A 25,054-nucleotide genomic window follows, 5' to 3' on the forward strand; every position below is an offset into this window, starting at 1 on the left:
ATGAAGCGAATTGTAGACTAAATATGAACTGATGTAAATGGATACTGAAGAGCGCAGCGCAACGCAAACCCCTTGACGTCAGGCTTGGCGCCCGCGAGTCTCACGCTGTCCATCACAGTGAGACCTCCAAAGTTTGCAAATTCCTCTCCTGCCTCTGACTGCATGGCGGAGGCTGGTGCACAGTGTTTCCGTCAATCAAAGCGGCAGGTCGATGCCTCATTGGCTGCCCGCAGGGGGAAATATGCCCTCGCGCTCGGCCCCGCCTCCCGCGCCTTCAAATGACACTGTGAGAACGCCACTCCAGCCATACGCAACTCGCACGCTCACCCTGGCCGAGAGGACAAGATGAAGAGGAGCCACGATTTCAGCTCGTCGGACAGCGAGCTGGACGAAGCCATCGAGGTAGAGAAGGAGAGCGCAGATGAGAGCGGGTGCGTTGCTTTCTGCCATCCTCTACTGAGTGGGGACCACTTTAGAAAAAAACCTCAATCATGTCTTTTTTTATTGGTTATGATGCAGCAACATTCGCTCTCCCCTCTGTTTGGCATCTCCAAGCGCTTCTATTCAGGTGCAGGCGAGGAAGAGGCGGCGAGGAGTGAGTGCAACGCACTGTTTGAAAACAAAGCCAAAAGTCAACCGTTGATTCAAGCAGTGCGTTTCTCTCTCGTTCCTAGATCATTGAGAAACGTCGTCGTGACCGAATCAACAACAGCTTGAGTGAACTCCGCAGGCTGGTGCCGAGCGCCTTCGAGAAGCAGGTGTGTGCGCGCTTGCGCTTTTCAACTTAACAAATGTACTTATTGATGCTCTATGCGCACTTTGAAGGGTTCAGCCAAGTTGGAGAAAGCTGAAATTCTGCAGATGACTGTGGACCATCTGAAGATGCTCCATGCTGCAGGTGGCAAAGCTACAGTTTATTTGTGTCTTAAAAAATTAAAAAATGGGTCCTTGTAGCATTGCATCAAAGACCAAAACGGCTTCTGGCTGAACATGTTTTGAATGCGGACGCCCCTCTATTCATCTGCACCAGTGGAGGTTAATGGATGTACCTCCCCGCTCCCTTTAGGGTTTTTGGACGCGCACGCCCTGGCAATGGACTACCGAAGTCTGGGTTTCCGGGAGTGCCTGGCGGAGACGTCACACTACCTCAGCGTGGTGGAGGGTTTGGACAACGCCGACCCCCTGAGGATCCGGCTGGTGTCGCACCTTAACAACTACGCCAGCCAGCGCGAGGTCCACACGGGGCTGGGCCAGCTGGCGGCGTGGGGTTCTGCTTTCGCCTCGCCAACGGTGCCCCGCATGCCCCACCCGCCACTCGTGGCCGGGTTGCCCCGCAGCGGCAGCCCCCAGTCCTCGTCCTCTTCCGCTTCGTCGCCACCATCTGCAGAGAGGCGAAGTGACACCGCCACCCCTCACCTGGAACAGTTGCCGCCCGGTGTGTGTGGGCCCTCTGCCACCGCCACACCCATCTTGCAACCCGCTCTGGTGTCCTCATCAATGGCCAAGCACCTCCTCTCAGCATTCCCCTTCCCTTTGGGAGCCTTCCCGCTCATGTCTCCCGTCGCGGCCGCTGCCCTCTGCACGCCGACCCCGATACTTTCTGCTGTGGGCAAACCGTACAGACCCTGGGGGATGGAAATTGGAGCTTTTTGACTGGCCCAAAAAGACTCGCAAATGAGCTGGACTCGTCCAAAATGTTTTTGTTTTTCATTTGTACCTTGTGCCACTCTACACCTGTGACATGTTCCCTTCTCGTCTGCCATCCTTTCAGACCTTCACTTGTCCCTCCAACTTGTCATCTGTAACCTCCACCCAGCACCCATCCACACTGAAACCCTCGACCCGTTTCATCTACACTTGAGACTCGCAATGAGCTGGACTCTTCAAGACTTTGTCACATCCTTGTGTAGGGCCACATCAGGAGAGGTGTGCAACCAGAGTGAGTCAACACGTTGATTGATTGCTTTGCCTTCCCGTCTCTCCTTTTTTCCTTATGATGAAGTTTCTCAGCTCATCCTTCTTTCACCCGTCTTCACCAACACGCCTCCTTCGTCATCCCGACAGAGATGCCGCACCCCTCTTCCTCTCACAGTCCCTAAAAAAAATGTCAAAACTAATTCAATACTCTAGACCACTATCACATTGTATATCTTGCCTACCTGCTGGGGTTGTTCACACCTCCGTTTTGATGTTTGTCTTGTTGCTCATTGCAAGCATCCTAAAATAAACAAGCTCTGATGAATCACCCGTGGCGTCTCTGAAAGCCTTTTTTGCCGCACTCCCCCTTCAATATCATGACGGGCTTTCTCGGGCACCCCCCGTATGGTGCACCATCATTGTTGCCGGTAGGTCACGACAACTTCTTTGAATAGATGCACGCCGTTGAGGAGTGTACTCGTTTTTGTGTGTGTTTGGCACACAGGAAGCCATTAGCTAGGAGGGGATATCCTGGCGGCCCATCAAGCCTCCCTGCCTGAGCACGGCGTGGGAACAAGTTGAAGAGATCTGACCAGCCAACTCATTAGGTACACTTACAACAATTCCGTTATTTACCAATTTGCTCAGTATAATGAAAACTACACAACAAAAACATACACTGCTGTAATGAGCATATAATTATGACTTTTAGACTATTGTTTTAATTACATATTGGTTTGTTGTTGTCAGGCTCTATCTCGGCAGTGGTTTATCCTCTTCTATTCTTGTTTTTTGTCCTCGCAGCTGTCAGTTTCCAGTGTTCGCCAAGCCTGCAGATAGGATTGTATCTTATGCTGAGCATTATTCATAACTGTGTATGTATGACTGGGCAAGTAGCCACAAGGTGGCGCATTTCCCTCCAAACTCTTCAACTTTCCAGCTTTCCTTGTCGTTTACGATTTATCTTGAAAAAAAAGCACTTTTGCCGTCATCATTTGGCTAAACGTAGTACTGCAACAACTTAAAGTACTGGACGTGTAAAATGCGGTAGGTTGTGTTAAGGGATCATATTGAAAAACTGCACTTTTGTCGTCTTCATGCGGCTTAACTTAGTACTGCAAGAACTTAAAGTGAAGATTATTATAAACGCCAGGAAAATGAATTTGAGATAATTTAATTGAAAAAAAATTGTCATATTTTGTGATGAATAGCTGGCTAATGATCCAAAGCATCCCACATCATTATCATCGCCGAGAGGCCATGTCTTCAATGAACCCCAAATCTTTATTAACTACAGCTTGCTTGTTGACAAAGGTATACAGTAATGCAGAAAGAGAGAGCGGATCTCAGACACACACACACACACAAATGGAAAGAGTGACATGACACGGCACCATGGGGTTCAACCTCAGGCGTGGCTCCTCCCTGCTAAAAGTGGGTTACGAAGATGGGTGGGAAACCTCTGGGTTTTGTCTTTTGCAGCATCGCTAATAGCTAGTTAGCCGTGTGCTATGCTAAACTTGTGTGGCTGAACAAGAAAGAGATAAGGGATGCAATGCATTAGCTTCGCATTGAATGCCAATGGGTGGGACGGAAAGGGGGAGCTTGCAAACGCACCACCAAAACATCAAAGCCACTAAGCGACCACCAAAATAAAGATCATGACAAATGTCACACTGCAATCGATACTTTTTGTACTAGTCATAAGAAAAAAAAAAGTATTTACACCTCCACTGTCGCTTTCTGGCGATCAGATTCCATGTTTGCTGTTGTTGTTGAGAATTGTGGCGATTTATGTTTTTCTTATGATTAAGGACACCATCCCAAACCCTCCCATGTGTGTGTGCCACTGTCTCAAGATGTATGGAAAGGAGCAGGGAACAAGAGGCGTTCAGGTGACTGTTTATCCCAGTTGAGTGGACACCAAGACCCTGGGGAGGAGAAGGGATTGGGAAGAGATTTCCTCACGCTGTCACCTCTTCTCTCAACTCCTTGTTCCTGCGCACCTCTTGAGCGTGCCTCTCCTGGGAAAAAACAAAACAAGTCAGCACATATCAGTACGAACCAAAGTGATTTGCGCTCCTGAGCGTGCCTCTCCTGGGAAAAAACAAAACAAGTCAGCACGTATTAGTCCGGACCAAAGTAATTTGCATCAAAGTAGATTCATCCGTGTCAGGGCCAAACTGAGGCCACGAAGCATTTTCAGAGCTGCCCTCGTGTCATATTGAATCGTTATAAAATGAAAATGCTGAGAGAGACGAAGACTGCTGGCTGTGGGCAGGCAGCGGGCACTCACCCTCTGTTGCAGGCGCTCCATGAGGGCGTCGATGTAGGCCTGACGGTTCTCCTGGATCTGCCCCATCTTCAGCTGCAGCTTCTCCTCAGCCATGCGGCTGAAGTTGCTGTTCTCCTCCATGGCCTTCAGCAGCACGTAGCGCTCGTGCTCGCGCTTCTCCGCCAGCGCCCGCAGCACCTGCGCCTCCTGGGACTGATGGCCATCACAAGTAGCGGCGCTAAGCTAGGAGCCGTGCTAACAACAAAACAGTCCAAGTCACAAAGGCAAATTTGAGCCTTTGAGCTTACTCTCCTGCGGTCCTCAGCGGCCTCCAGCTTCTTCTGGATGTCGTCCAGGGAGATGTCCCTCTTGGGGGGCGTGGTGACGCTGTAGGCAGCGTCCGACACGGGCGATGTCGGCTTCAGGAAGACTTCGAAGGCCTGGCCTGACGCACGCTTGCTGATCGGCTTGATGTCCAGCTCTGGCAAACAACACAGCTCGCGTCGGTAAGTGTTCACTGTACTGACTCATGCATCCATCACTGGCGGCGTTGCAAGTTACCTTCAAAGTCTCCCAGGGGGTTCTTGTGGCTGTCGGGGTACAGACAGGAGCAGATGAGCGAGAAGACGGAAATCTCCTTCATCTTCTCCTTGTAAGCTGCAGAGACAAAAACATGATATTTCACTGACCCACTTTTGAGGCCACTGGAACACCTGTGGGTGATTATTTTGCAGCTCAGTTGTTCTACAAATAGCAACACTGTGAAGTGGCTTCTGCATAATCATGAGGCTCTTTTTTTGTGTCTACCGTCTCTCTTATTTGATCAGCCAAGAGAGAAGCTTTATTAGGGAAACGTGAGAGAGCTTTGCGGCACTGCCCAGACCACATTGTTTATAAAAAAGTTTCATTCTGCACTAAAAGTGGTTGACATGCAGTAGTTTTCTGAAAAGTAGTGCAGTAAATAATGTCTGTTGAGAATTTGTGGGTCGGCGGTTTAGCTGTGTTTTAATAACAGTCCCTTTGTTTTTGCAGTTACGCGGCGGGTTGGATTAAATGCACTTGAAGGCTGTAGGTTGCCCACCCCTACTGTTGCACACGAAGAATGGAAAAAGTCAATCGGATACCTGAACTGGTTCACTCGAGGGATTTCACTTGACAACCACCCAATACATTACCATGACGGGAGGCGCAAAATCATCTCAAATCCACAGTTTGGATGAAGGTGACATTTTTTCTTGTCAGTCATCTTCCCAAGCGCTTATTTAAAGGACACATATCATGGAAAATCAACTTTTTTTCTTTTAAATTCATTTTCTTGTGTATCTGGAGTATCCAGGAGTGTAGTGTAAGTGTAATATATCCCTCCATGTCATGCTGTCATGTGTCGTCCGGTTCATTTCCTGTTTTATTGTGTGATTTTCTCTCGTTCCAGTCGGTGTGTCCTTCCCCTGTGCGTCCGGTCACGTGAAACCCTGATTCCAAGTGTGTGCACCTGCGTCAATGTCCAATTGTCTTCACCTGGGTTTCCCTCCTGTGTCCATATAACCCGCGTCCTTCCTCGTATCCAGTGCCAGTGCGTCTTCCCTTGTTGAGAACACTAGCGACCACGAAACCCTCGAGTTCCACGTAGAAGCCTTGTCTGAACATTTTTGATCACCGATGTTAATTAGGTTACATCGCTCCCTTGTTTTTGTATTTCCCTCGGTTCGAGGCGCTTTGATTTCCCCTTTTTCTCCCTCGGTTCGAGGCGCCTTAGTTTCCCCTTTTTTCCCTCCTAGTGAGGCGTTTTTTGTTCGACCATCAGTGGAGACAATAAACATCTTTTTGAACCTTGGAATCTCTGCATTCGAGTCCTCTTCCTGCTCTGCGCCTGACACTCCAGGTGCTGCAGAGATACTGTTATGATCGTTTTGAGCGCTATTTTTTACTCTTTTCAGATTTTTCAGTTTTCTATTATGTTTTTTAATCTATTACATCAAATCCGTTGGGGCGGGATAAACCAAACAAGGCAATGGGTGTTGCCAAACGAAAATCCGAGATTCGCAAATCCGCCATGTCTAAGATGAATTCGCTTTGTTTATTACTCTGTGAGACTTTTGAAGTCCAAACAACTCAAGGATGCCAAAGTGGAGAGATCAAAATGTTCCGTTGTTGGATGCATCAATCCACACAAATCATTGCACAACATCAGAAACTCAAAGAAGTGCCTGGTCAAATTTCATTTTTCAAGCAGTGTTCCCACGTCTGTGGGCAAAGTCCTGCTTTTTAAGGAGTGTTTCAGAAATCTTTTGTCAGTATAGAGAAAGGTTTGCCAAAAGACTTCATTTCGTTGATGGTTCCGTTCCTTCAACCTATGGAAATGACGGACACAATAAAGCGGTAAATTTGAGATGACACAAAAATAATGAACTGCATTTCGCTTTAATAATATTGTGTCTGCACTCGTTTTCATAGCATTAGCGTCAGTCTTTCTGCTGATTTTGGAGCTGTGCACTCTATGTTTTCACTTCTTGTGGGTGTATTTTGAATACCGTATTTTCTGGACTATAAGTCGCTACTTTTTGCTCAAGTTTTGAACCCCGCGGCTTGTCGTTCGGTGCGGCGTATCTATGGATTTTCCGTGATTTTTGTGATGACTTGATCCCTTATACCCTCGTAAAAAGGCTGTTGTCCGCTGTTGTGCATCACCGCTTTGCTGGGCGGAGGGATATGTGACACGGTCATTGGGGAGAAGAGTGGTGTGTTGATCGCATGTCCATCCGCCAGCCAAATAGTGCCATATAATTCACACAAAGAAGAGACAGAACGAGATCAAGACTGACATTACTGACGAAAGGAAGCTTTTATACACACCACCCTCATTTTGGGGGACAAAAGAAATGAATATGATGCCACTTTTAAGTTGAAGGCAGTCGATTTGGCTCTTAACATGCACTGTAGAGCAGGGATGTCAAAGTCAAACACACCGAGGGCCAAAAAAACAAATTTGCTACAAGCCGAGGGCCGGACTGGTTCAATGTTTGTTAAAATATATCGAAATGATTGCACATAGCCTATTGAACTAAGACCTAACACAGTGTACATTATTTAATGATTAAATGAATATGGCAATATTTTGTTATGGCTCTGTCAGTAACTTCAAGGGAAAACATTTTCAACAGCCAAACAGCAAAAAAATTAAATTGTTTTTAAAAACAAAATGTGTTTCTTAATATCAAGATAAATGCATAAATAAAAGTGCATGCATTATTAACTGAAAATTTATTATTGTGCTGCTCTATGATCTACCGATCACTGCTTTCAAATCGTAAAATAAAAAATTTATCAAATCAGTTGTATTCTTTCTCATGGCTCTTATCTGCAATTTTCCCTTAGTCCATTCAACTGAAAAATAAATATGAATAAATAAAATACAAAAAATTATGGCACACAGACAACACAATACTTTCTTCAAAGAAAAATCACGTCTTGTAGAAACAAATGTAAGAATGCAACTGAATTAAAAAACGGAAAATACGTTACTGCTCTGTGATGCTCACTTGTCTGAGGCTGAGCCTGATACTTGGAGGTGCCTCATCTTTTGTACAAGTTCATCAATGTTCGGGGTTAGGCTCTGAGGCTCAAAACCCGTTTTTGATAAACTCTCCTTCTGCAAAGGGCCGGGCTGATTTAGCGATCTCTTTAGCCACAATAAAGCTAGCCTTGACAGCAGCCTCGCTTTGTAATTTAGCAGACATAGCCTGTCTGGACTTAAGGCCTCGTTTTAATTCTTCCACCTTCTGTAGTTTTTGTTCATATTCCATATTCTTGTCTTTGTCTGTGTGTTTCTTAGACGTTTGATAGTGCCTTCTTAAATTAAATTCTTTCATTACAGCCACATTTTCTCCACACAGAAGACACACAGATTTACCTCTTACCTCCGTAAACATGTACTTTGCCTCCCACCTGGCTCGAAACCCCCTGTTTTCAGCGTCCACCTTACGTTTGGCCATTTTTGAGGAGGGGATATCAGAAAGTTGAACTCTACTCTGACTACTGATGAATAATGAAGCCAGCCGCTTGTGCGAGCTGCAGTGACATCGCGGGCTACAGTTGCATTGTGGGAAATGTAGTGTTGGTGCGTGTAAAACACCAGCGGGCGGCTGTGGCCTGTGGGCCGGTTCTAATAGTGATTAAATTTCATCCAGGGGGCCATAGATAATCAATTCGCGGGCCGGATCTGGCCCGCTGGACGTAACTCAGACATATGTGCTGTTGAGGTTTCTTCCGGTCACTAGGGAGTACTGGGCTATTGTTGATTTTGTTGCGTCACCCTTTTCTTAATTTATTTCCTGGTCATGTCTACTCTGGAGCTATATGTGAGGCTCGCTAGTTTAATGTAACTTGACGCTATGTGCGTGAATAAAATTAACAAGTCAAGTCAAGTTTATTTATATGGCCCTAAATCACAAACAAGTCTCAAAGAGCTTCCCATATACAACAAATTGACAATTATTCTCAAACATCCCCTGATCTTAAACTCCCAGGAGGGCAAGAAAAAAACTCAAAAAACCCCTATCAGGAAAAAAATGAGAAACCTTGAGAAGGGACCACAGATGGGAGGATCCCCCTTCCAGGATGACCAGGCTGCAATGGATGCAGAGAGGGCACATGGAATACATAATATAAAAAACTCAAAGAAAAAGTGGATGTCCAATTTAGAGTGAAGAGCTGCAGGAGGTGCCCTCGATTATCCTGGCAGTTTCTTTGAGGGGTGTAATCCGCTGCAGTTCCCTCATCTTGATTGGTTCACGAGAATCCAGACAGCCGCTGTCAGTTTGGGTGTCACTTAACCACCTCCCCAGCCGGGGAGCGGTGCGGTGGGGTTGGGGGGGGGGGGGGGGTGGTTAGGAGGGAGCGAAAACATAAACTCCAGCCGAATCAGCCACTACAGGTTAATTAAAGGCCATATCATAAAAATGTGTCTTTAAACGTGTCTTAAATGTTTCTACTGAGGTAGCAGTTCTAATATCCATTGGTCAGGCATTCCAAAGCTCTGGAGCCCGAATAGAAAATGCTCTAGACCCTGCAGACTTTTTTGGGCTCTCGGGGTCACTAAAAGACTAGCGTTTTGCGAGCGGAGGTTATGGGACGGAACGTAAGGAACAACTAAGTCGATGAGATATGAAGGTGCTAAGCCATGCAATGATTTAAAGGTTAATAGGAGAACCTTGAGGTCACATATTAAATGGACCGGGAGCCAATGTAAGTTGGCTAATATTGGGGTAATGTGATCAAATTTTCTTCTTCGTGAGAGCAGCCTCGCAGCAGCATTTTGTACTAACTGTAGACTTTTGATACTGGATTTAGGAAGACCAGATAATAATGCGTTACAGTAGTCCAGGAGCGACGTAGTAATAAACGCATGTATAATACAGTCAAACCTCGGTTTTCAAACGTCTCGGTTCTTGAACAAATGGGAATTCGAAAGAAAAATTCGAGATTTTTTTGCTTCGGTTGTCGAACAAAATTCGGACGTCGAACCTCGTGAGATGAGCAGAAAGGACCCAGGAAAACCCGACCGTGCAGTCCGGATGCTGACTGACTTCATTCGTTATTGTATTTTCGTTAACCCCTAATCATGCCTCCAAAGAAAGCAAGTGGGAGCAGTAAAGCCATCCTAAAACACAAAGACGCTCTTAAAGCAATGTGACAGTGAGCGCCCGGCGCGCTGCGGTTGCTCAATTGGACCAAATTAAGCTCCCTGCGCACTGAGGTCCACTTAAATTTTGGAAAGTACATCAGGACTTTAATAATATTTTCTAAATTTCAGCGACGGCTCTGTCACAATAATGCGACCAGCGCGGTGCAGTTGCGTGGTCGGCGGCGCGCTACGGTTGTGCGTTCGGCGGTGTGCGGCAGTTGCGCGATCGGACAAAAATGCGCAAATGAAAAAAATGCTTAAAAAGGGCGTTTTTTTTTGTCTTGGAACGGCTTAAATTTTTTTCCATTATTTGTAATGGAAAAAATAGATTTGGAATTCGACCGATTCACTTCTCGAACCGCCTTCTGGAACGGATTGTGGTCGAAAACCGAGGCTTGACTGTAGTTTCCGCATCACCGGCCGAGAGAATCGGATGAATCTTAGCAATATTACGGAGGTGAAAAAATGCAATTCTAGTTATGTTCTTAATATGCTTTTGAAAGAAGAGCGTTTGGTCAAATATTACTCCGGGATTAGTTATAGTATCGCTCTGAGTGATAGTACAGTTATCCATAGTTATAGTGGTTTCCTTAAATAAGTGGTGATAACGCGCTGGAACAATTATCAACATCTCAGTTTTATCTGGGTTAAGACGGAGGAAATTGAATGACATCCAGTGCTTGATCTCCGCAAGGCACGTCTCAAGATTACAACAGTCCCGCGGATTTGTCATCGATAACGGCATATATAATTGAGTGTCGTCCGCATAACATTGAAAACTAATGTTATATTTATGTATTATGTCCCCAAGCGGAATCATATAAATATTAAATAGAATTGGTCCAAGGACTGATCCCTGCGGGACACCACACGTAACGTTATAAAGCTCAGAGGTCACATTACCATGGACTACTCGGTGAGTCCTGTCTGATAGATAGGAATAGAACCAGCGTTGTGCTGACCCTGAAATACCAACACAGCTTTTAAGGCGCTTTAATAAAATATCGAAGTCTACAGTGTCGAAGGCAGCACTAAGATCGAGTAATAATAATACCGATGAAGTGTTAGAATCCATAGCTATGAGGAGATCAGTAGTTACTTTAGCAAGTGCTGTCTCGGTGGAATGATTAGCTCTAAAACCAGACTGAAAAGATTCAAATCGATTATTGGCGACCATGTAATCAATAAGCTGCTGCGCTACTGCTTTTTCAAGAAGTTTTGCTATGAATGGGAGATTTGAAAAAGGCCTATACCGTATTTTCCGGACTATAAGTCGCTCCGGAGTATAAATCGCACCAGCCATAAAATGCCCCAAAAAGTGAAAAAAAACATATATAAGTCGCTCCGGAGTATAAGTCGCATTTTGGGGGCAATTTATTCGACAAAAATCCCACACCAAAACCAGTCATGAACGAGCAACAACAGGCTAAACGATAGCAACAAGAGGCTAAACGATAGGTATGCTAACGTGACAAACACAAACAAAGAGCTGAGAACGGGCCTGACGTAACATATAGAGTGATTAAGGACAACTATTACATGAATAACATGTTTATTGTCATGCGGTCACGTTTATTTTTCGGATTTCTGTCTTGTCTGTGCCGTAACTTCACTTCCTGTTTTATTTTGTCATCCCTTCCGTTTCAGTTCGTGGTTCCTTCCTCTGTTTCTGTTGTCTTGTATTCCCTGATCCCGATTGTGTGCACCTGTGTGGTTGACGCTAATTGTCAGCACCTGCGTCCCAGCCCTTTTGTGTGTATTTGAGTGTCTTCCCCTTGTCTTGTGCCAGTGTGTCTTGCCTCGTCCCGACCACCAGCGATTCCTTGACGTCCGAATTCCTAGTAAGATTCCTTCTTTCTGTCTCGCCACCGAGTGACGCTTTTTGTTAGTGCCTTGTTCCCCATAGCCCTTTTTGTCTCGCCCGAGTGCGACGCTTTTTGTTTGGACTTTTTGCCGCGTGTTTCCCTCGCAAGAGGCGCCTTGAGTTGTATTTTTGGTCATCTTTTTGTTGGAATAAATCCGTGAAAAGAAAGACTGCATCCGAGTCCTCCGCCTTGTTCCCTGCCTGACATTTATAAAACCATCAGTGTCACTCCAATTCATTAAATAGCAACAACAGGCCAAACGATAGGTATGCTAACGTGACAAACTCAAACAAAGAGCTGAGAACGGGCCTGACGTAACATATAGAGTGATTAAGGACAACTATTACATGAATAACATGTTTATAAAACCATCGGTGTCACTCCAATTCATTAAATAGCAACAACAGGCTAATCGATAGGTATGCTAACGTGAAAAACTTAAACAAAGAGCTGAGAACGGGCCTGACGTAACATATAGAGTGATTAAGGACAACTATTACATGAATAACATGTTTATAAAACCATCGGTGTCACTCCAATTCATTAAATAGCAACAACAGGCTAAACGATAGGTATGCTAACGTGACAAACACAAACAAAGAGCTGAGAACGGGCCTGACGTAACATATAGAGTGATTAAGGACAACTATTACATGAATAACATTTTTATAAAACCATCGGTGTCACTCCAATTCATTAAATCCATCGATCGTTCTTTGTCAACAATGGGTGCGCACGGCTGAGGGTGCTTGCACTTCAAAATATTCCACAGGCTCATATAACGATAGATAAACTATATTTCAAATAACTATAATACAAGCCAATAATATTATCAAACCATCCGTGCACTTTAATTCCATTAAATCCATCGATCAAATTCCTCGTCCTTTGTCAACATCGCCGCGCGTGCGCCCTGACGTCAGCCTCGTCTTTATTCCACAGATCTACTATATAACTATATTGTAGCGTTAACAAAGTACAAGGATAGACGTGGGTTTGGTAAACGGCTCTTTATTAAACAAAACAAACTTCCAACCGTGTGGCGGCGTGGACTTCCAGACAGACCGGGCGTGTGTAATGGCCATGTCCGAGCCCCGCGCACCGTTCGCGGACAGCCACTCGGCCGAGCGCCGGCCCCCGACTCAGTAGAGTAGGACCGGGCGTGCGCAAAAGCCATAATAGTTTTTCAAACCTTCTATGTCACTCCAAATCCTTAATTCCTTCAAACTCTTTGTCCTCCGTGTCACTTAGAAATGATCACCGCTAATGATGCCGGTAGTCCTTATGTGGGAATGTTTGTATGTAAACAACCGCCGCGCCGCGCTACTGACGTCACTTGAAATAGTAATCCATTGGTACATCACGGTTCTCCAAACTTTCTTTCTGCTGCTCGATTACTGTTTTCAGCGGCATATTTTACAACTTGAAGTTTGTAACCTGCAAAATATGAGTTTCTTTTTGGTGCCATTTTTCTTAAGCCCACCCAGTTGATGAGTCACGGCCAACGGTGAAATTTAGAGCGCCCTCATCCAGTGTCGTCTGAAAATATAATTTTTTTTGGTTGTTTTATCAAAGTCAAAGTCTGCTTTATCGTCGATTTTTTTATTTTTTATTTTTTTATATACTAAGACACACAAAGAGATTGAAATTACGTTTCCACTATCCCTCGGTGAGATAGTACACATATGCATACAAGCAACACAAAAAAAAACAAGAAGGCACAAACAATGAATAAATAAGAGTGTTGAATAAATGATAAATAAACAAATAATAATAAATAATAATAATAAATATAAGAGGAGCAAAAATGGAGCAAGTGTACATACAGCAGACAGTGGACTTGGATATGGTGCTTTAAAGTGTTAATTGCTTTATTTGATGTTTTCTCTATTTTTTATGTTTTGAATATGTTAAAGATAAAGATATAAAAGCATGTGAAGTGATCAACTATACTAAAAATAACATGGGAAGTGGTCAACTATACTTGTAAGTAATGTCTTAATGATCAAGTAAACATTTGTGAAAAAAAACATAAGTCGCTCCTGAGTATAAGTCGCCCCCCCACCCAAACTATGAAAAAAACCGCGACTTATAGTCCGGAAATTACGGTAATTACTGAGACAGTCCGGGTTGAGATTTGGTCGCTTAAGTAGCTGTTTAATGATAGCGGTTTTAAAGTCTGTTGGCACTATACCAGAGGAGACAGACAGATTAATTATATTTAAGACGGACAGTCCTAAAATTTGAAATAATTCTTTAAATAGAAGCGGGTCGAGTAAACATGTTGTTTGTTTAGCCGCACTAACCAATTGCGTAAGCCTTTCAAGGGACACACTTTTAAAATTTGATAGCGTTATTGCATGATCGTCAGCGCCGGTAATCGGCGGTCTCGAATGAGCGATTGGAACGGTCATCTTGATTAACATGAACAGACCCTCATCATGAAAAATGCTAGAAGAAATGCATAAAAGCGACAACGGGAGAGACTGAGAAAGTGTGTGGCGAAGTATATCTGACGCTATTCCAATCGGACACTGAGGAGGAAGACTTCGATGGTTTCAGTGCACAGGAGGAAGATGAAGACGGCTCTCAGTGCCTTTAGCTGGTATATTTTATTAACCAGCCCTGTTAGTGCTGTGCTACTGTGTTGCTGCTTTGTTACCGCTGCGTCTCAGTGACTTTTACTGGTATGTTTTTTTGTATCCAGCCCTATTAGTGCTGTGTTACTTCCGTGTTGCTGCGGTATTACTACCACGTCACAGGCACTGTTTGGAAAGAAATGTTAAGGTATGTTATTAAAACTTTACAAAGGCTCTCTGTGTACCATCTTTCTTTGTAAATAACTCGCGTGCACATGCGGCTTTTAATGTGGTGCGGCTTATTTATGAAAGAAAAATTTTTTTTGCTAATTTGCTCGTTATGAAGCTGAGTGCTTGACATGCAAGGCAGGCACGTAAGTGTCTGTGGCAAATAAAAGTGCCAACGCATCCCGCAAGAGGAGAACTGAAGAGGAGTCCTTTTTTCTTCTTCAAATGGTGCACCGATGGCCGTATTTCCATATCTTTTTATACTTAGTGTACCACTATAAAACTAGTTAGTGTGAATATGTTTTTGTTACTGTATATATGTTGTTTTGTGTTATTCGGGCCAATAAATGCAATTGCTATACAGACCCCATGTCATTTGTGTCATAACACAAATGAACCCCCCGCAAAAAACAAAACAAAAGAATGACCCCCCCCCTCCCAAAAAAATTACATCCCCCCAAAAAGTTGTCCTCTTTTTCAGAAACCTAAATCTGGTCACCCTAATTCTTGGGGAACACTAATATGTTCAATGCATTCGTTAGCTTCTCTAGAGTGACCAGATTTGGGTTTCTGAAAAAGAGGGCACCTTTTTTTTGGAGGGGGGCGCGGTCATTTTTTGGAGGGGGCGCAGTCATTTTTTTTTTTTTTTTTTTGGGGGGGGGGCATTTGTGTCATGTTATGACACAAATGACATGGTATAGCAATTCCATTTATTGGCCCGAATAACACAAAACAACATAAATACAATGATGAAAATATATTTACACTAACAAAAACATATGTGTACACCGACATCTTCTAGTTTTGTAGTAGTACACTAAGTAAAAAAAGACAAAAGAAATACGGCCATCGGTGCATTTAAAAAAAAAAAAAAAGGGCTTTTCTTCAGTCCTCCTCTTGCGGGGTGCGTTGGCACCTTTACTTGCCACAGACACATAAGTGCCTACCTTGCATGTCAAGCACTCAGCTTCAAAAGGATCACAACTCTGGCGAAAGCATGGACATTTTTTATTCAACTCTTCTGTGAACGTGCATTTTCGTTTTGGCATTGCTCGTAAACACTCAGTGGAGACTGGCCAGCCCACCCTACTTCGTAGTAAAGTGGGAAAAACAGCAACGTGTACATATTTTGTTAAGTTAGACAAACTCATACTTTTTCATGTTCATATGTGTGCAAATCCTCTTATTATTTTACATAAACATAACTGCTCAATCAGAACACGGATACAGCACCCAGAGCTTTTTGGCCTCCCAGTACACATGGGCACAGACGGCGGACACGACACGCACAAACACGCACACACACGCACGCACACACGCGCACAAACGCGCACACACACACACACACACACACACATACACGCACACACATTTGCGGCGCAAGTAAACGTTTAAAAATTAACACTACCTAGTCTAAAAAAAACTACAAATGTCGACCGGAAAGGGAGGCGTAGATCTTGCGGCCAAAAGGGTGCGGTGTGAAGTATCTCATTTGCATTTAAAGAGACCGCACCAAAACCGCTTGCTCTGAGCTGCACCTCAGAACAAGTGGAAAATAGGGACCTGTAATGGTATCAGAACGAGGAATTCAGACAAAAGCATGACTGTTATGTGGACCACAACTAAATTATTAAACCGTAAAACAGTAGAATTTATTACCGTGACACTTGGGCGTTAAATGAGCTAGCTGTTAGCTTCAGTGCGTACAAAAGTGCTGGCTGCACACGTGTCAAGAAAGTGAGGTCTGCTAGTTGCCATTGGAAAAGGCTTCTGTAACCCAGGTTAACATAGCCTTGTAAAATAAGAGCCTGTTAATAAAAACAGTCATAAAGAAAGTACATTGTAAATATCTTCTAAACAGACCAACACAGATTAAAAGCAATTAAATTATTAAAACAATACAAAGTAATTATTTTATTAATGTTTTGTATTTGTTAAAATGATAAGTGTGAACATGCACTTTTATTTTGAAGGAGACATGATGACGTAATGAAAAGACCCATGTGACCAAAAATGCAAACTCTACTTTTTTTTCTTTTTCCCGCCGTTCTTTTTCGGGATGACGACGAAGGTGCGCTAAATACGGGAGTAAATACGTTAAACTAAAGGGAAGAGAGAGAGTGAAACAGGATTATATAAAGTTTTTTTTGTATTTGATGGACTTATTTTTCCATTTTTAAACTTTCTTTTCACCTTGGTAATGCACTAAGTGCGTAACGGGACTTGATTCACGAGAGTTGGTTCTGAAACATCTGAACGAATAACGAAGCTGATATTATTGTGCGAGTCGCAAGATGGCGATCCACTAAAGAGGCCTTTGAATTGTCTCTCATGCAGGAGCGGACAGCACTCGCTGGACGTTGTTCATCGAAACCTGGTAGGATCTATCTATTTTTTTCCTGTGCTACACCGAAGTGGATTCGGAAAGGATTGACTGTCTATTCAGGAAAATCAGAAGCCAACTGAAGGCATATAGAGATATTTGGATATTGAAAGTGTTTCAGTCTTTTGCTGAATTGTTTTGAGTTTTGTACATTTTGTCACTTTTATTTTTGTGAACTATATACCGTAATTGAGAGCGTCCTCACCAGTTGCATCGCTGTCTGTGGTGGTAGCTGCACTGAACAGAACTTGAAGGCCCTGCAGCGCATAGTGAATACGGCTGGTAAGATTATTGGTGCTTCGCTCCCCTCCCTGAAGGACATTTACACCTCCCATCTCGCCCGCAAGGCAACCACGATTGCGAGTGATGTGAGTCACCCAGCTCACTCTTTGTTTGACCTTCTGCCCTCTGGGAAGAGGTACAGGAGCCTGCGCTCCCGCACCACCAGACTCGCCAACAGCTTCTTTCTCCAGGCTGTTAGGACCCTGAACTCGCTACCACCTTCTGCGTAGCGTGCGGCACTGTTGCGCTATTTGCTGGAATGTCTGCTGTACGCTCACTTGCTCCTTTTTTGCTCCTCTTAGTTATTTATTTGTTGTGTTATTTATTCAGCACGCTGTTGTTTACTTGTTACTTGATTGTCTATTGTGAGCCGTGTCTTGTCACCGTGGGATAGCGGGGAACGAAATTTCAGTTTTTTTGTGTGTCTTTGGCATGTGGAGAAATTGACAATAAAGCTGACTTTGACTTTTTTTAATTGCCGGACTATAAACCGCACCGGATTATAAGCCGCACCAGCTAAAATTCGGGGATATTTCAATTGTTTTCTTACATAAGCCACACCAGACTATAAGCCTCACGTGCACACGAGTTTTATACAAAGAAAGCCAGTACATAGAAAGCCTTTTTAACGTTTTAATAACATACTTGAACATGTCTTTCTAAACATTGCCTGTGACGCAGCAGTAGTACCGCAACAACGCGGAAGTGTGCACGCAAGTTATTAGCAAAGAAAGACTGGACACAAAGTTTTTTTAAAGCTTTAATAACATACCTTAACATTTCTTTCCAAACACTGCCTGTGACGCGGCAGTAATACCGCAGCAACACGGAAGTAACACAGCAAAGTCACTGAGACGCGGCGGTAACACAGCAGCAACAAAGCAGCTACACGGTAGCACAGCACTAACAGGGCTGGTTAAAAAAAACATACCGGTAAAAGTAAAAAAAAGAGCCGTCTTCATCTTCCTCCTGTGCACTGAAACCATCGAAGTCTTCCTCCTTTGTGTCCGATTGGAATAGCGTTAGATATCCTTCGCCTCACACTTTCTCAGTCTCTCTTTCGTCGTCGCTTTTATGCATTTCTTCGAGTGTGAAGAGGGTCTGTTCATGCTAATCTTATTCATGCACGAAGCGCTAAATTACATTAAACTAGCGAGCGACACGTATAGCTTAAAAGCGGCATCATATGCATTTCTTTTATCCCCCATAATGACGGTTTGTGTATAAAAGCTTCCTGTCTTTGTGTGAATGCGGGTGTGTGCGTGATGCGCGAGACCGTCTTCTTCGGCGCATTATCTCTTCTTCGTCTGTCTCGCTCTTGCTTCCTGCTAGAGCGCTCCCTGGAGACCGGAGGCCGTAAAAATCCATAAGTACGCTCCAGAGTAGACACAAGATAATGTCATCAACATCGACTGTCTTTGGCTTAAAAGCGGCATCATATGCATTTCTTTTGTCCCCCATAATGACGGTTTGTGTATAAAGGCTTCCTTTCAGTAATGTCCGTCATGATCGCGTTCTGCGTGATGCGCGAAATGTAAACACAAACTAGCGCGTCTTCTTCGGCGCATTATCTCTTCTTCGCCTGTCTCGCTCTTGCTTCCTGCTGGAGCGCCCCCTGGAGGCCGGAGGCCGTAAAAAATCCATAAGTACGCCGTGCCGCCGTTTAAGGTTCAAAGTAACCTTCTGAATAAAATGCATTAAAAGTTCACATTCATTACAACTTGTTTTTGGTGAGCAAAATGTCAGAAGAATTGAATTTAAATGCTGATTGATTGGGTTTTAATACAATGCAGATGGTCCAAACAGCGCCACTGCTTTGTGTAATCTCTGAGTAATATGGCAGAGTAAGAGAAAGGGTTTTGAGCACAGGTGTCAAACTCAAGGCCCGAGGGCCAGATACGGCCCGCCACATCATTCTATGTGGCCCGTGAAGACAAATTGTGCATCAAATTCGTGTGTCATTACTAGAATTGCAAATTGTCTTCACTTTTAATAATATCTTTTTTTAAAATATTTGACCAGTTTTTACTCGTCTGATTTGAAAACGAGTTATTTGTCAGTTTGTTTTGTAGCTTTTACTGTATATAATAGTGTTAAGAGTAAAAGTGATCAAGTCATCACAAAAATCACGAAAAAAATCTTATATAAGCCGCACCTGACTATAAGCCGCAGGGTCCAAAATTTTGGAAAAAAGTCGCGGCTTATAGTCCGGAAATTACGGTACGTATGTGATGATGCTGTAAGGGTGTTATTGAAATATTGATTGGTTTGAACAAAATCAGTGAAATGGTGGGAATTTAAAAGTGGCTTTAACTGAACTCAAATTAGATTTACTATTACTTTCGAATTACATACCTGTACTGAATGTTATTCAAACAACACAAAGTGAGGTAACTAAACAAATTGAACCTTAGAATTAATAAAACAACCCGGGTTGAAACTAAAATTCCTTAAACTGAAAAGTTTAACTGAAAGGGAAATTATTTTCTTCAACTAATGTTGAGTTTAAATGTAAATTGTATGTCTATTGTTTGTAAATTGTATGTCAACTATTTTCTCTACTAAAATAAGCCGGCAGTTCAATTCAAACGTTGGTCTGTGGTCATTTATTTTACTGATTCTATCACCACTACAAATATAGTCGAACTTAGAACTGGTCCATTATCTAAATTACTGTAAGCACTGTCAAAAACAAAAAGGTGTTACAGAAGTGGTGAGCCAGCCAGGAGTGGTGGTTAATTCAAATATTATTACCTGACCCAGACCTTAAAATAGACCAAGCCGGAAAAAAATGGAGGTCATTGATAAAGAAAATATTAAAACCCCAAACTCAGTTATAGTTAGTTAATTATTCATCAACATCAGTGTCAGTGATCCCACTGACTTCCTGAGTAGGTACGGGCAGATTGCTATAACAATTCAAATAGATGAACCCCAGTCTTCCTACCACAAAAATGTCATTGTGGAATATGAGAGCAGCGCTGCCTTGACCGCACTTGAACCTTTACTGCCCCATACACTTGAATGCTCCAATGAAGTCTCCTACCACATCAGAGCTCTGTCAACTGAGTACCTATCAACTGTTATGAACAGCGCCACCCACAGCTTTTTCAGTGAACTGCAGAAAATTGGCAAAATAAGTGGCTAATCTTTCGAAGATGTTTTGCATGAACACTTTTCCAAATGTGCTCAGTCAATTGTAAGCAACCCAGAAACACCCAAAGATATGAGTTCCGTCTCAGAGAACCAAAATGAGCCAACAACCACTGTTGAAAGACCACCAGAAGTCACTGACCAATCTCAAAATGAAACTATGAAACCAATTAATCCGAATATAAGCTTCAGTTCTCCTGTAACAGTTAACCAACCACAAAGTGATCAACCATCTCACATACCAGCACGCTTTTTAACTCATCCAGAGGTTCAAAAAGTTGTTGTGGAACACATAGTGCGAAGTGAAGCTTCTGCCTCACAGATAAATTATTCTTTCCGCCTCAGACAGTTTTCAGATAAAATACCTTATCCCAGTCATGAGGTTGATTTTGATACATGGCGTCACAGTGTTGAGCTCATACTGCAAGATCCTGATTTATCTGATTTGCATCGTTCACGGAAGATCTTAGACAGTCTTGTATCACCTGCTGCAAATTTGGTGAAACCTCTTGGGCCTAATGCAGGGGTGGGCAATTAATTTTTCCAAGGGGCCACATGAAAAACCTGAGTCGTGTCAGAGGGCCACACCTACGATAACTTAAACCTGCTCAATTTTCTTCCATTGTAAAATGCACTAAATTATTTATTTTAAATAGTTGGTACTGGTAATTAGAAGAATACAATTATTCTGTTTATATTTATATTAAGCTATGTGAAATTCTGGTGTGAAGGTCAAATAAAAAAATAATTATTAATCAGTACAATTTATTCTTAACTTCTTTAACGTTTCCTCAAATGACAAAGCCGCTCCATCTCTGGGTGTGAAGTTTGATAAAAAGTCCTTGTTGGGCTTGCAGTTTTGCTAGCAACGCATCAGCCTCTGATGCGCCCTGTTTATAAGACAGATGTATTTTTTCTCATGCTTGGTCGTGTAGTGGCGACTCAAATTATATTCTTTAAACACAGCGACCTGTGTACCACAAATCAGGCACATGGCTTTACCTTTCATTTCTGTAAAGAAATACTTGGCAGTCCATGTCTTGTTGAAAACACGGCGCTCCTTGTCAACTTTTCTTTTCTGAGGGTCAGCACACGTTTCTCGGGCAGCATTACTTCGCACTGCTCACCTTCACGCACAGCTCACATACACGTACGCTACACGGAAGTGCGACGCCTTTCAAAATAAAAGCGAAACAGTTGTATTGTACGCACGACACTAATTTATTTATTTAAAATTACGATTGGCCTCATGCGGGCCGGACAGGGATGCACAAAGGGCCGGATGTGGCCCGCGGGCCGTAATTTGCCCAGGTTTGGCCTAATGCCTTACCATCTGCCTATCTTGAACTGCTGAACTCAGCTTTTGGCACAGTGGAAGACGGCGATGAGCTCTTTGCCAAATTTCTCAACACATTTCAAGACCCAGGTGAAAAGCCTTCACACTATCTCCTTCGTTTGCAAACAGCGCTCTCCAAAGCCTTGAACAGAGGTGGAGTCGTAGCCGGTGAAGCTGACCGACACCTTCTGCGTCAATTCTGCTGCGGCTGTTGGAATAATGCCCTGTTAACAGACCTTCAGCTCGAAAAATTGAAAGACAAACCACCTACATTCACTAATCTACTTCTACAGTTGAGAGTAGAAGAAGACAACCATATTGCAAAGGAAAGTAGGATGAAACAACATTTTGTTGCAACCAGACCAAAAGTAACAGCACAGTCTATTGCTGCTCGCGCGAACATCTCAGATCCTCCAATGCAAACTGACCTTGCTGAAATGCAAACCCAGATAGCTGAACTACAAACTCAACTGACACGACTGAAACCTCAAAAAGGACAACCAACGGAAATTCCACAAAATGACATCTTCAAAGAATTAAGAGCACAAATCCCTGAACTCCAGAGCCACATCACTAAGCTAAAGCCACAAAGAAGCAAGAAAAGACTTACCGTATTTTCCGGACTATAAGTCGCTCCGGAGTATAAGTCGCACCAGCCATAAAATGCCCCAAAAAGTGAAAAAAAAAGATATATAAGTCGCTCCGGAGTATAAGTCGCATTTTGGGGGCAATTTATTCGACAAAATCCCACACCAAAAACAGTCATGAACGAGCAACAACAGGCTAAACGATAGCAACAACAGGCTAAACGATAGGTATGCTAACGTGACAAACACAAACAAAGAGCTGAGAACGGGCCTGACGTAACATATAGAGTGATTAAGGACAACTATTACATAAATAACATGTTTATAAAACCATCAGTGTCACTCCAATTCATTAAATAGCAACAACAGGCTAAACGATAGGTATGCTAACGTGACAAACTCAAACAAAGAGCTGAGAACGGGCCTGACGTAACATATAGAGTGATTAAGGACAACTATTACGTGAATAACATGTTTATAAAACCATCGGTGTCACTCCAATTCATTAAATAGCAACAACAGGCTAAACGATAGGTATGCTAACGTGACAAACTCAAACAAAGAGCTGAGAACGGGCCTGACGTAACATATAGAGTGATTAAGGACAACTATTACATGAATAACATGTTTATAAAACCATCGATGTCACTCCAATTCATTAAATAGCAACAACAGGCTAAACGATAGGTGTGCTAACGTGACAAACACAAACAAAGAGCTGAGAACGGGCCTGACGTAACATATAGAGTGATTAAGGACAACTATTACATGAATAACATGTTTATAAAACCATCGGTGTCACTTCAATTCATTAAATCCATCGATCGTTCTTTGTCAACAATGGGTGCGCACGGCTGAGGACGCTTGCATTTCAAAATATTCCACATATTCCACAGGCTCATATAACGATAGATAAACTATATTTCAAATAACTATAATACAAGCCAATAATATTATCAAACCATCCGTGCATTTTAATTCCATTAAATCCATCGATCAAATTCCTCGTCCTTTGTCAACATCGCCGCGCGTGCGCCCTGACGTCAGCCTCGTCTTTATTCCACAGATCTACTATATAACTATATTGTAGCGTTAACAAAGTACAAGGATAGACGTGGGTTTGGTAAACGGCTCTTTATTAAACAAAACAAACTTCCAAGCGTGTGGCGGCGTGGACTTCCAGACAGACCGGGCGTGCGTAATGGCCATGTCCAAGCCCCGCGCACCGTTCGCGGACAACCACTCGGCCGAGCGCCGGCCCCCGACTCAGTAGAGTCGGACCGGGCGTGCGTAAAAGCCATAATAGTTTTTCAAACCTTCTATGTCACTCCAAATCCTTAATTCCTTCAAACTCTTTGTCCTCCGTGTCACTTAGAAATGATCACCGCTAATGATGTCCTTGTGTGGGCACGTTTGTATGTAAACAACCGCCGCGCCGTGCTACTGACGTCACTTGAAATAGTAATCCATTGGTACATCACGGTTCTCCAAACTTTCTTTCTGCTGCTCGATTACTGTTTTCAGCTGCATATTTTACAACTTGAAGTTTGGAACGTGCAAAATATGAGTTTCTTTTTGGTGCCATTTTTCTTAAGCCCACCCAGTTGATGAGTCACGGCCAACGGTGAAATTTAGAGCGCCCTCATCCAGTTTCGTCTGAAAATATAATTTTTTTTGGTTGTTTTATCAAAGTCAAAGTCTGCTTTATCGTTGATTTTTTTTTTTTTATGTACTAAGACACGCAAAGAGATTGAAGTTACGTTTCCACTATCCCTTGGTGAGATAGTACACATGTGCATACAAGCAACACAAAAAAAACAAGAAGGCACAAACAATGAATAAATAAGAGTGTTGAATAAATGACAAATAAACAAATAATAATAAATAATAATAATAAATATAATAGGAGCAAAAATGGAGCAAGTGTACATACAGCAGACAGTGGACTTGGATATGGTGCTTTAAAGTGTTAATTGCTTTATTTGATGTTTTCTCTATTTTTTATGTTTTGAATATGTTCAAGATAAAGATATAAAAGCATGTGAAGTGATCAACTATACTAAAAATAACATGGGAAGTGGTCAACTATACTTGTAAGTGATGTCTTAATGATCAAGTAAAAATTTGTGAAAAAAAACATATATAAGTCGCTCCTGAGTATAAGTCGCCCCCCCACCCAAACTATGAAAAAAAAACGCGACTTATAGTCCGGAAATTACGGTAATCAACCGTCATCTGATACTAAGACAAACCCTGAACACAAAGTATCCGAACAAGCTCCCTTGCCACCTCAAGCTGCAAGTAAAAGACCAAAGCCTTGGTACTGCTTCCTTTGCGGGGAAGATGGTCACATCATCTCGACATATACTATTGAGCCAAATCCATCCTTAGTTGCTAAAAAAAAGAAACAGCTGAGAGAGAAACAGTCACTTTGGGATAAGCAAAACAACCAGACCCAACCTTTAAACTGAAAGTAGCGCTCATGGCGGGACAAATGAGTGCTGAAACGGAAACTAGTCCCACTGAACATTCACGAAAAGTCAAAAGACAATTCTTCCACAACCGCTTCGCCACTGTGAAAATTCACAAAGGTCTGATTGGAGCTAAATACACTGCTCAAGTACAAATCAACGGACAAGCTTGCCATTGTCTTCTTGATACCGGATTGCAAGTAACCACAGTGTCCCAGTCTTTCTACAAAAGCTATTTCTCCCACCTGACAATCCATCCAATACAAGATCTGTTGGAAGTCGAAGCTGCAAATGG

General features: G+C 43.0%; 2 protein-coding genes across 12 annotated transcripts in view; one reads left to right on the plus strand and one right to left on the minus strand.

Moving 5' to 3' along the window:
- Window positions 1-227: 227 nt before the first annotated feature.
- hey1 (hes-related family bHLH transcription factor with YRPW motif 1) lies at window positions 228-6,029 on the plus strand. 5 transcript variants are annotated; one of them, XM_088365409.1, is made up of 10 exons: window positions 241-431; window positions 520-595; window positions 675-758; window positions 826-898; window positions 1,067-1,939; window positions 2,215-2,345; window positions 2,423-2,525; window positions 2,722-2,792; window positions 3,732-4,698; window positions 5,225-6,029. In XM_088365409.1, exons 1-5 carry the CDS (start codon window positions 346-348, stop codon window positions 1,651-1,653), a joined length of 906 nt encoding a protein of 301 aa, XP_088221535.1. In that variant the 5' UTR covers window positions 241-345; the 3' UTR covers window positions 1,654-1,939; window positions 2,215-2,345; window positions 2,423-2,525; window positions 2,722-2,792; window positions 3,732-4,698; window positions 5,225-6,029. The 5 variants fall into 5 exon arrangements, with proteins under 5 accessions (XP_088221536.1, XP_088221535.1, XP_088221534.1 ...); XM_088365408.1 differs by lacking the exon at window positions 2,215-2,345 and having other exon boundaries at window positions 5,225-5,537; window positions 5,625-6,029; XM_088365407.1 differs by lacking the exon at window positions 2,215-2,345 and having other exon boundaries at window positions 5,225-5,414; window positions 5,625-6,029.
- stmn2b (stathmin 2b) overlaps window positions 3,183-25,054 on the minus strand; it is a 39,372-nt gene continuing 17,500 nt past the window's right edge. For 5 of the 7 annotated variants that reach the window (XM_088365416.1, XM_088365415.1, XM_088365419.1 and 2 more), the window contains 3 exons: window positions 4,754-4,849; window positions 4,501-4,673; window positions 4,055-4,405 (listed from right to left, as the gene is read on the minus strand). In XM_088365416.1, coding sequence (XP_088221542.1) covers window positions 4,070-4,405; window positions 4,501-4,673; window positions 4,754-4,849 — 605 coding nt within the window. In that variant the 3' untranslated portion in view covers window positions 4,055-4,069. Of the gene's footprint in view, window positions 3,942-4,054; window positions 4,406-4,500; window positions 4,674-4,753; window positions 4,850-16,206; window positions 16,339-25,054 lie in introns of those variants that run through there. The other 2 variants (XM_088365414.1, XM_088365417.1) reach the window with 2 other exon arrangements.

The sequence above is a fragment of the Syngnathus floridae genome, chromosome 21, assembly GCF_059516105.1.
Source record: "Syngnathus floridae isolate MCC-2025c chromosome 21, RoL_Sflo_1.0, whole genome shotgun sequence".
NCBI classification, from domain to species: domain Eukaryota; kingdom Metazoa; phylum Chordata; class Actinopteri; order Syngnathiformes; family Syngnathidae; genus Syngnathus; species Syngnathus floridae.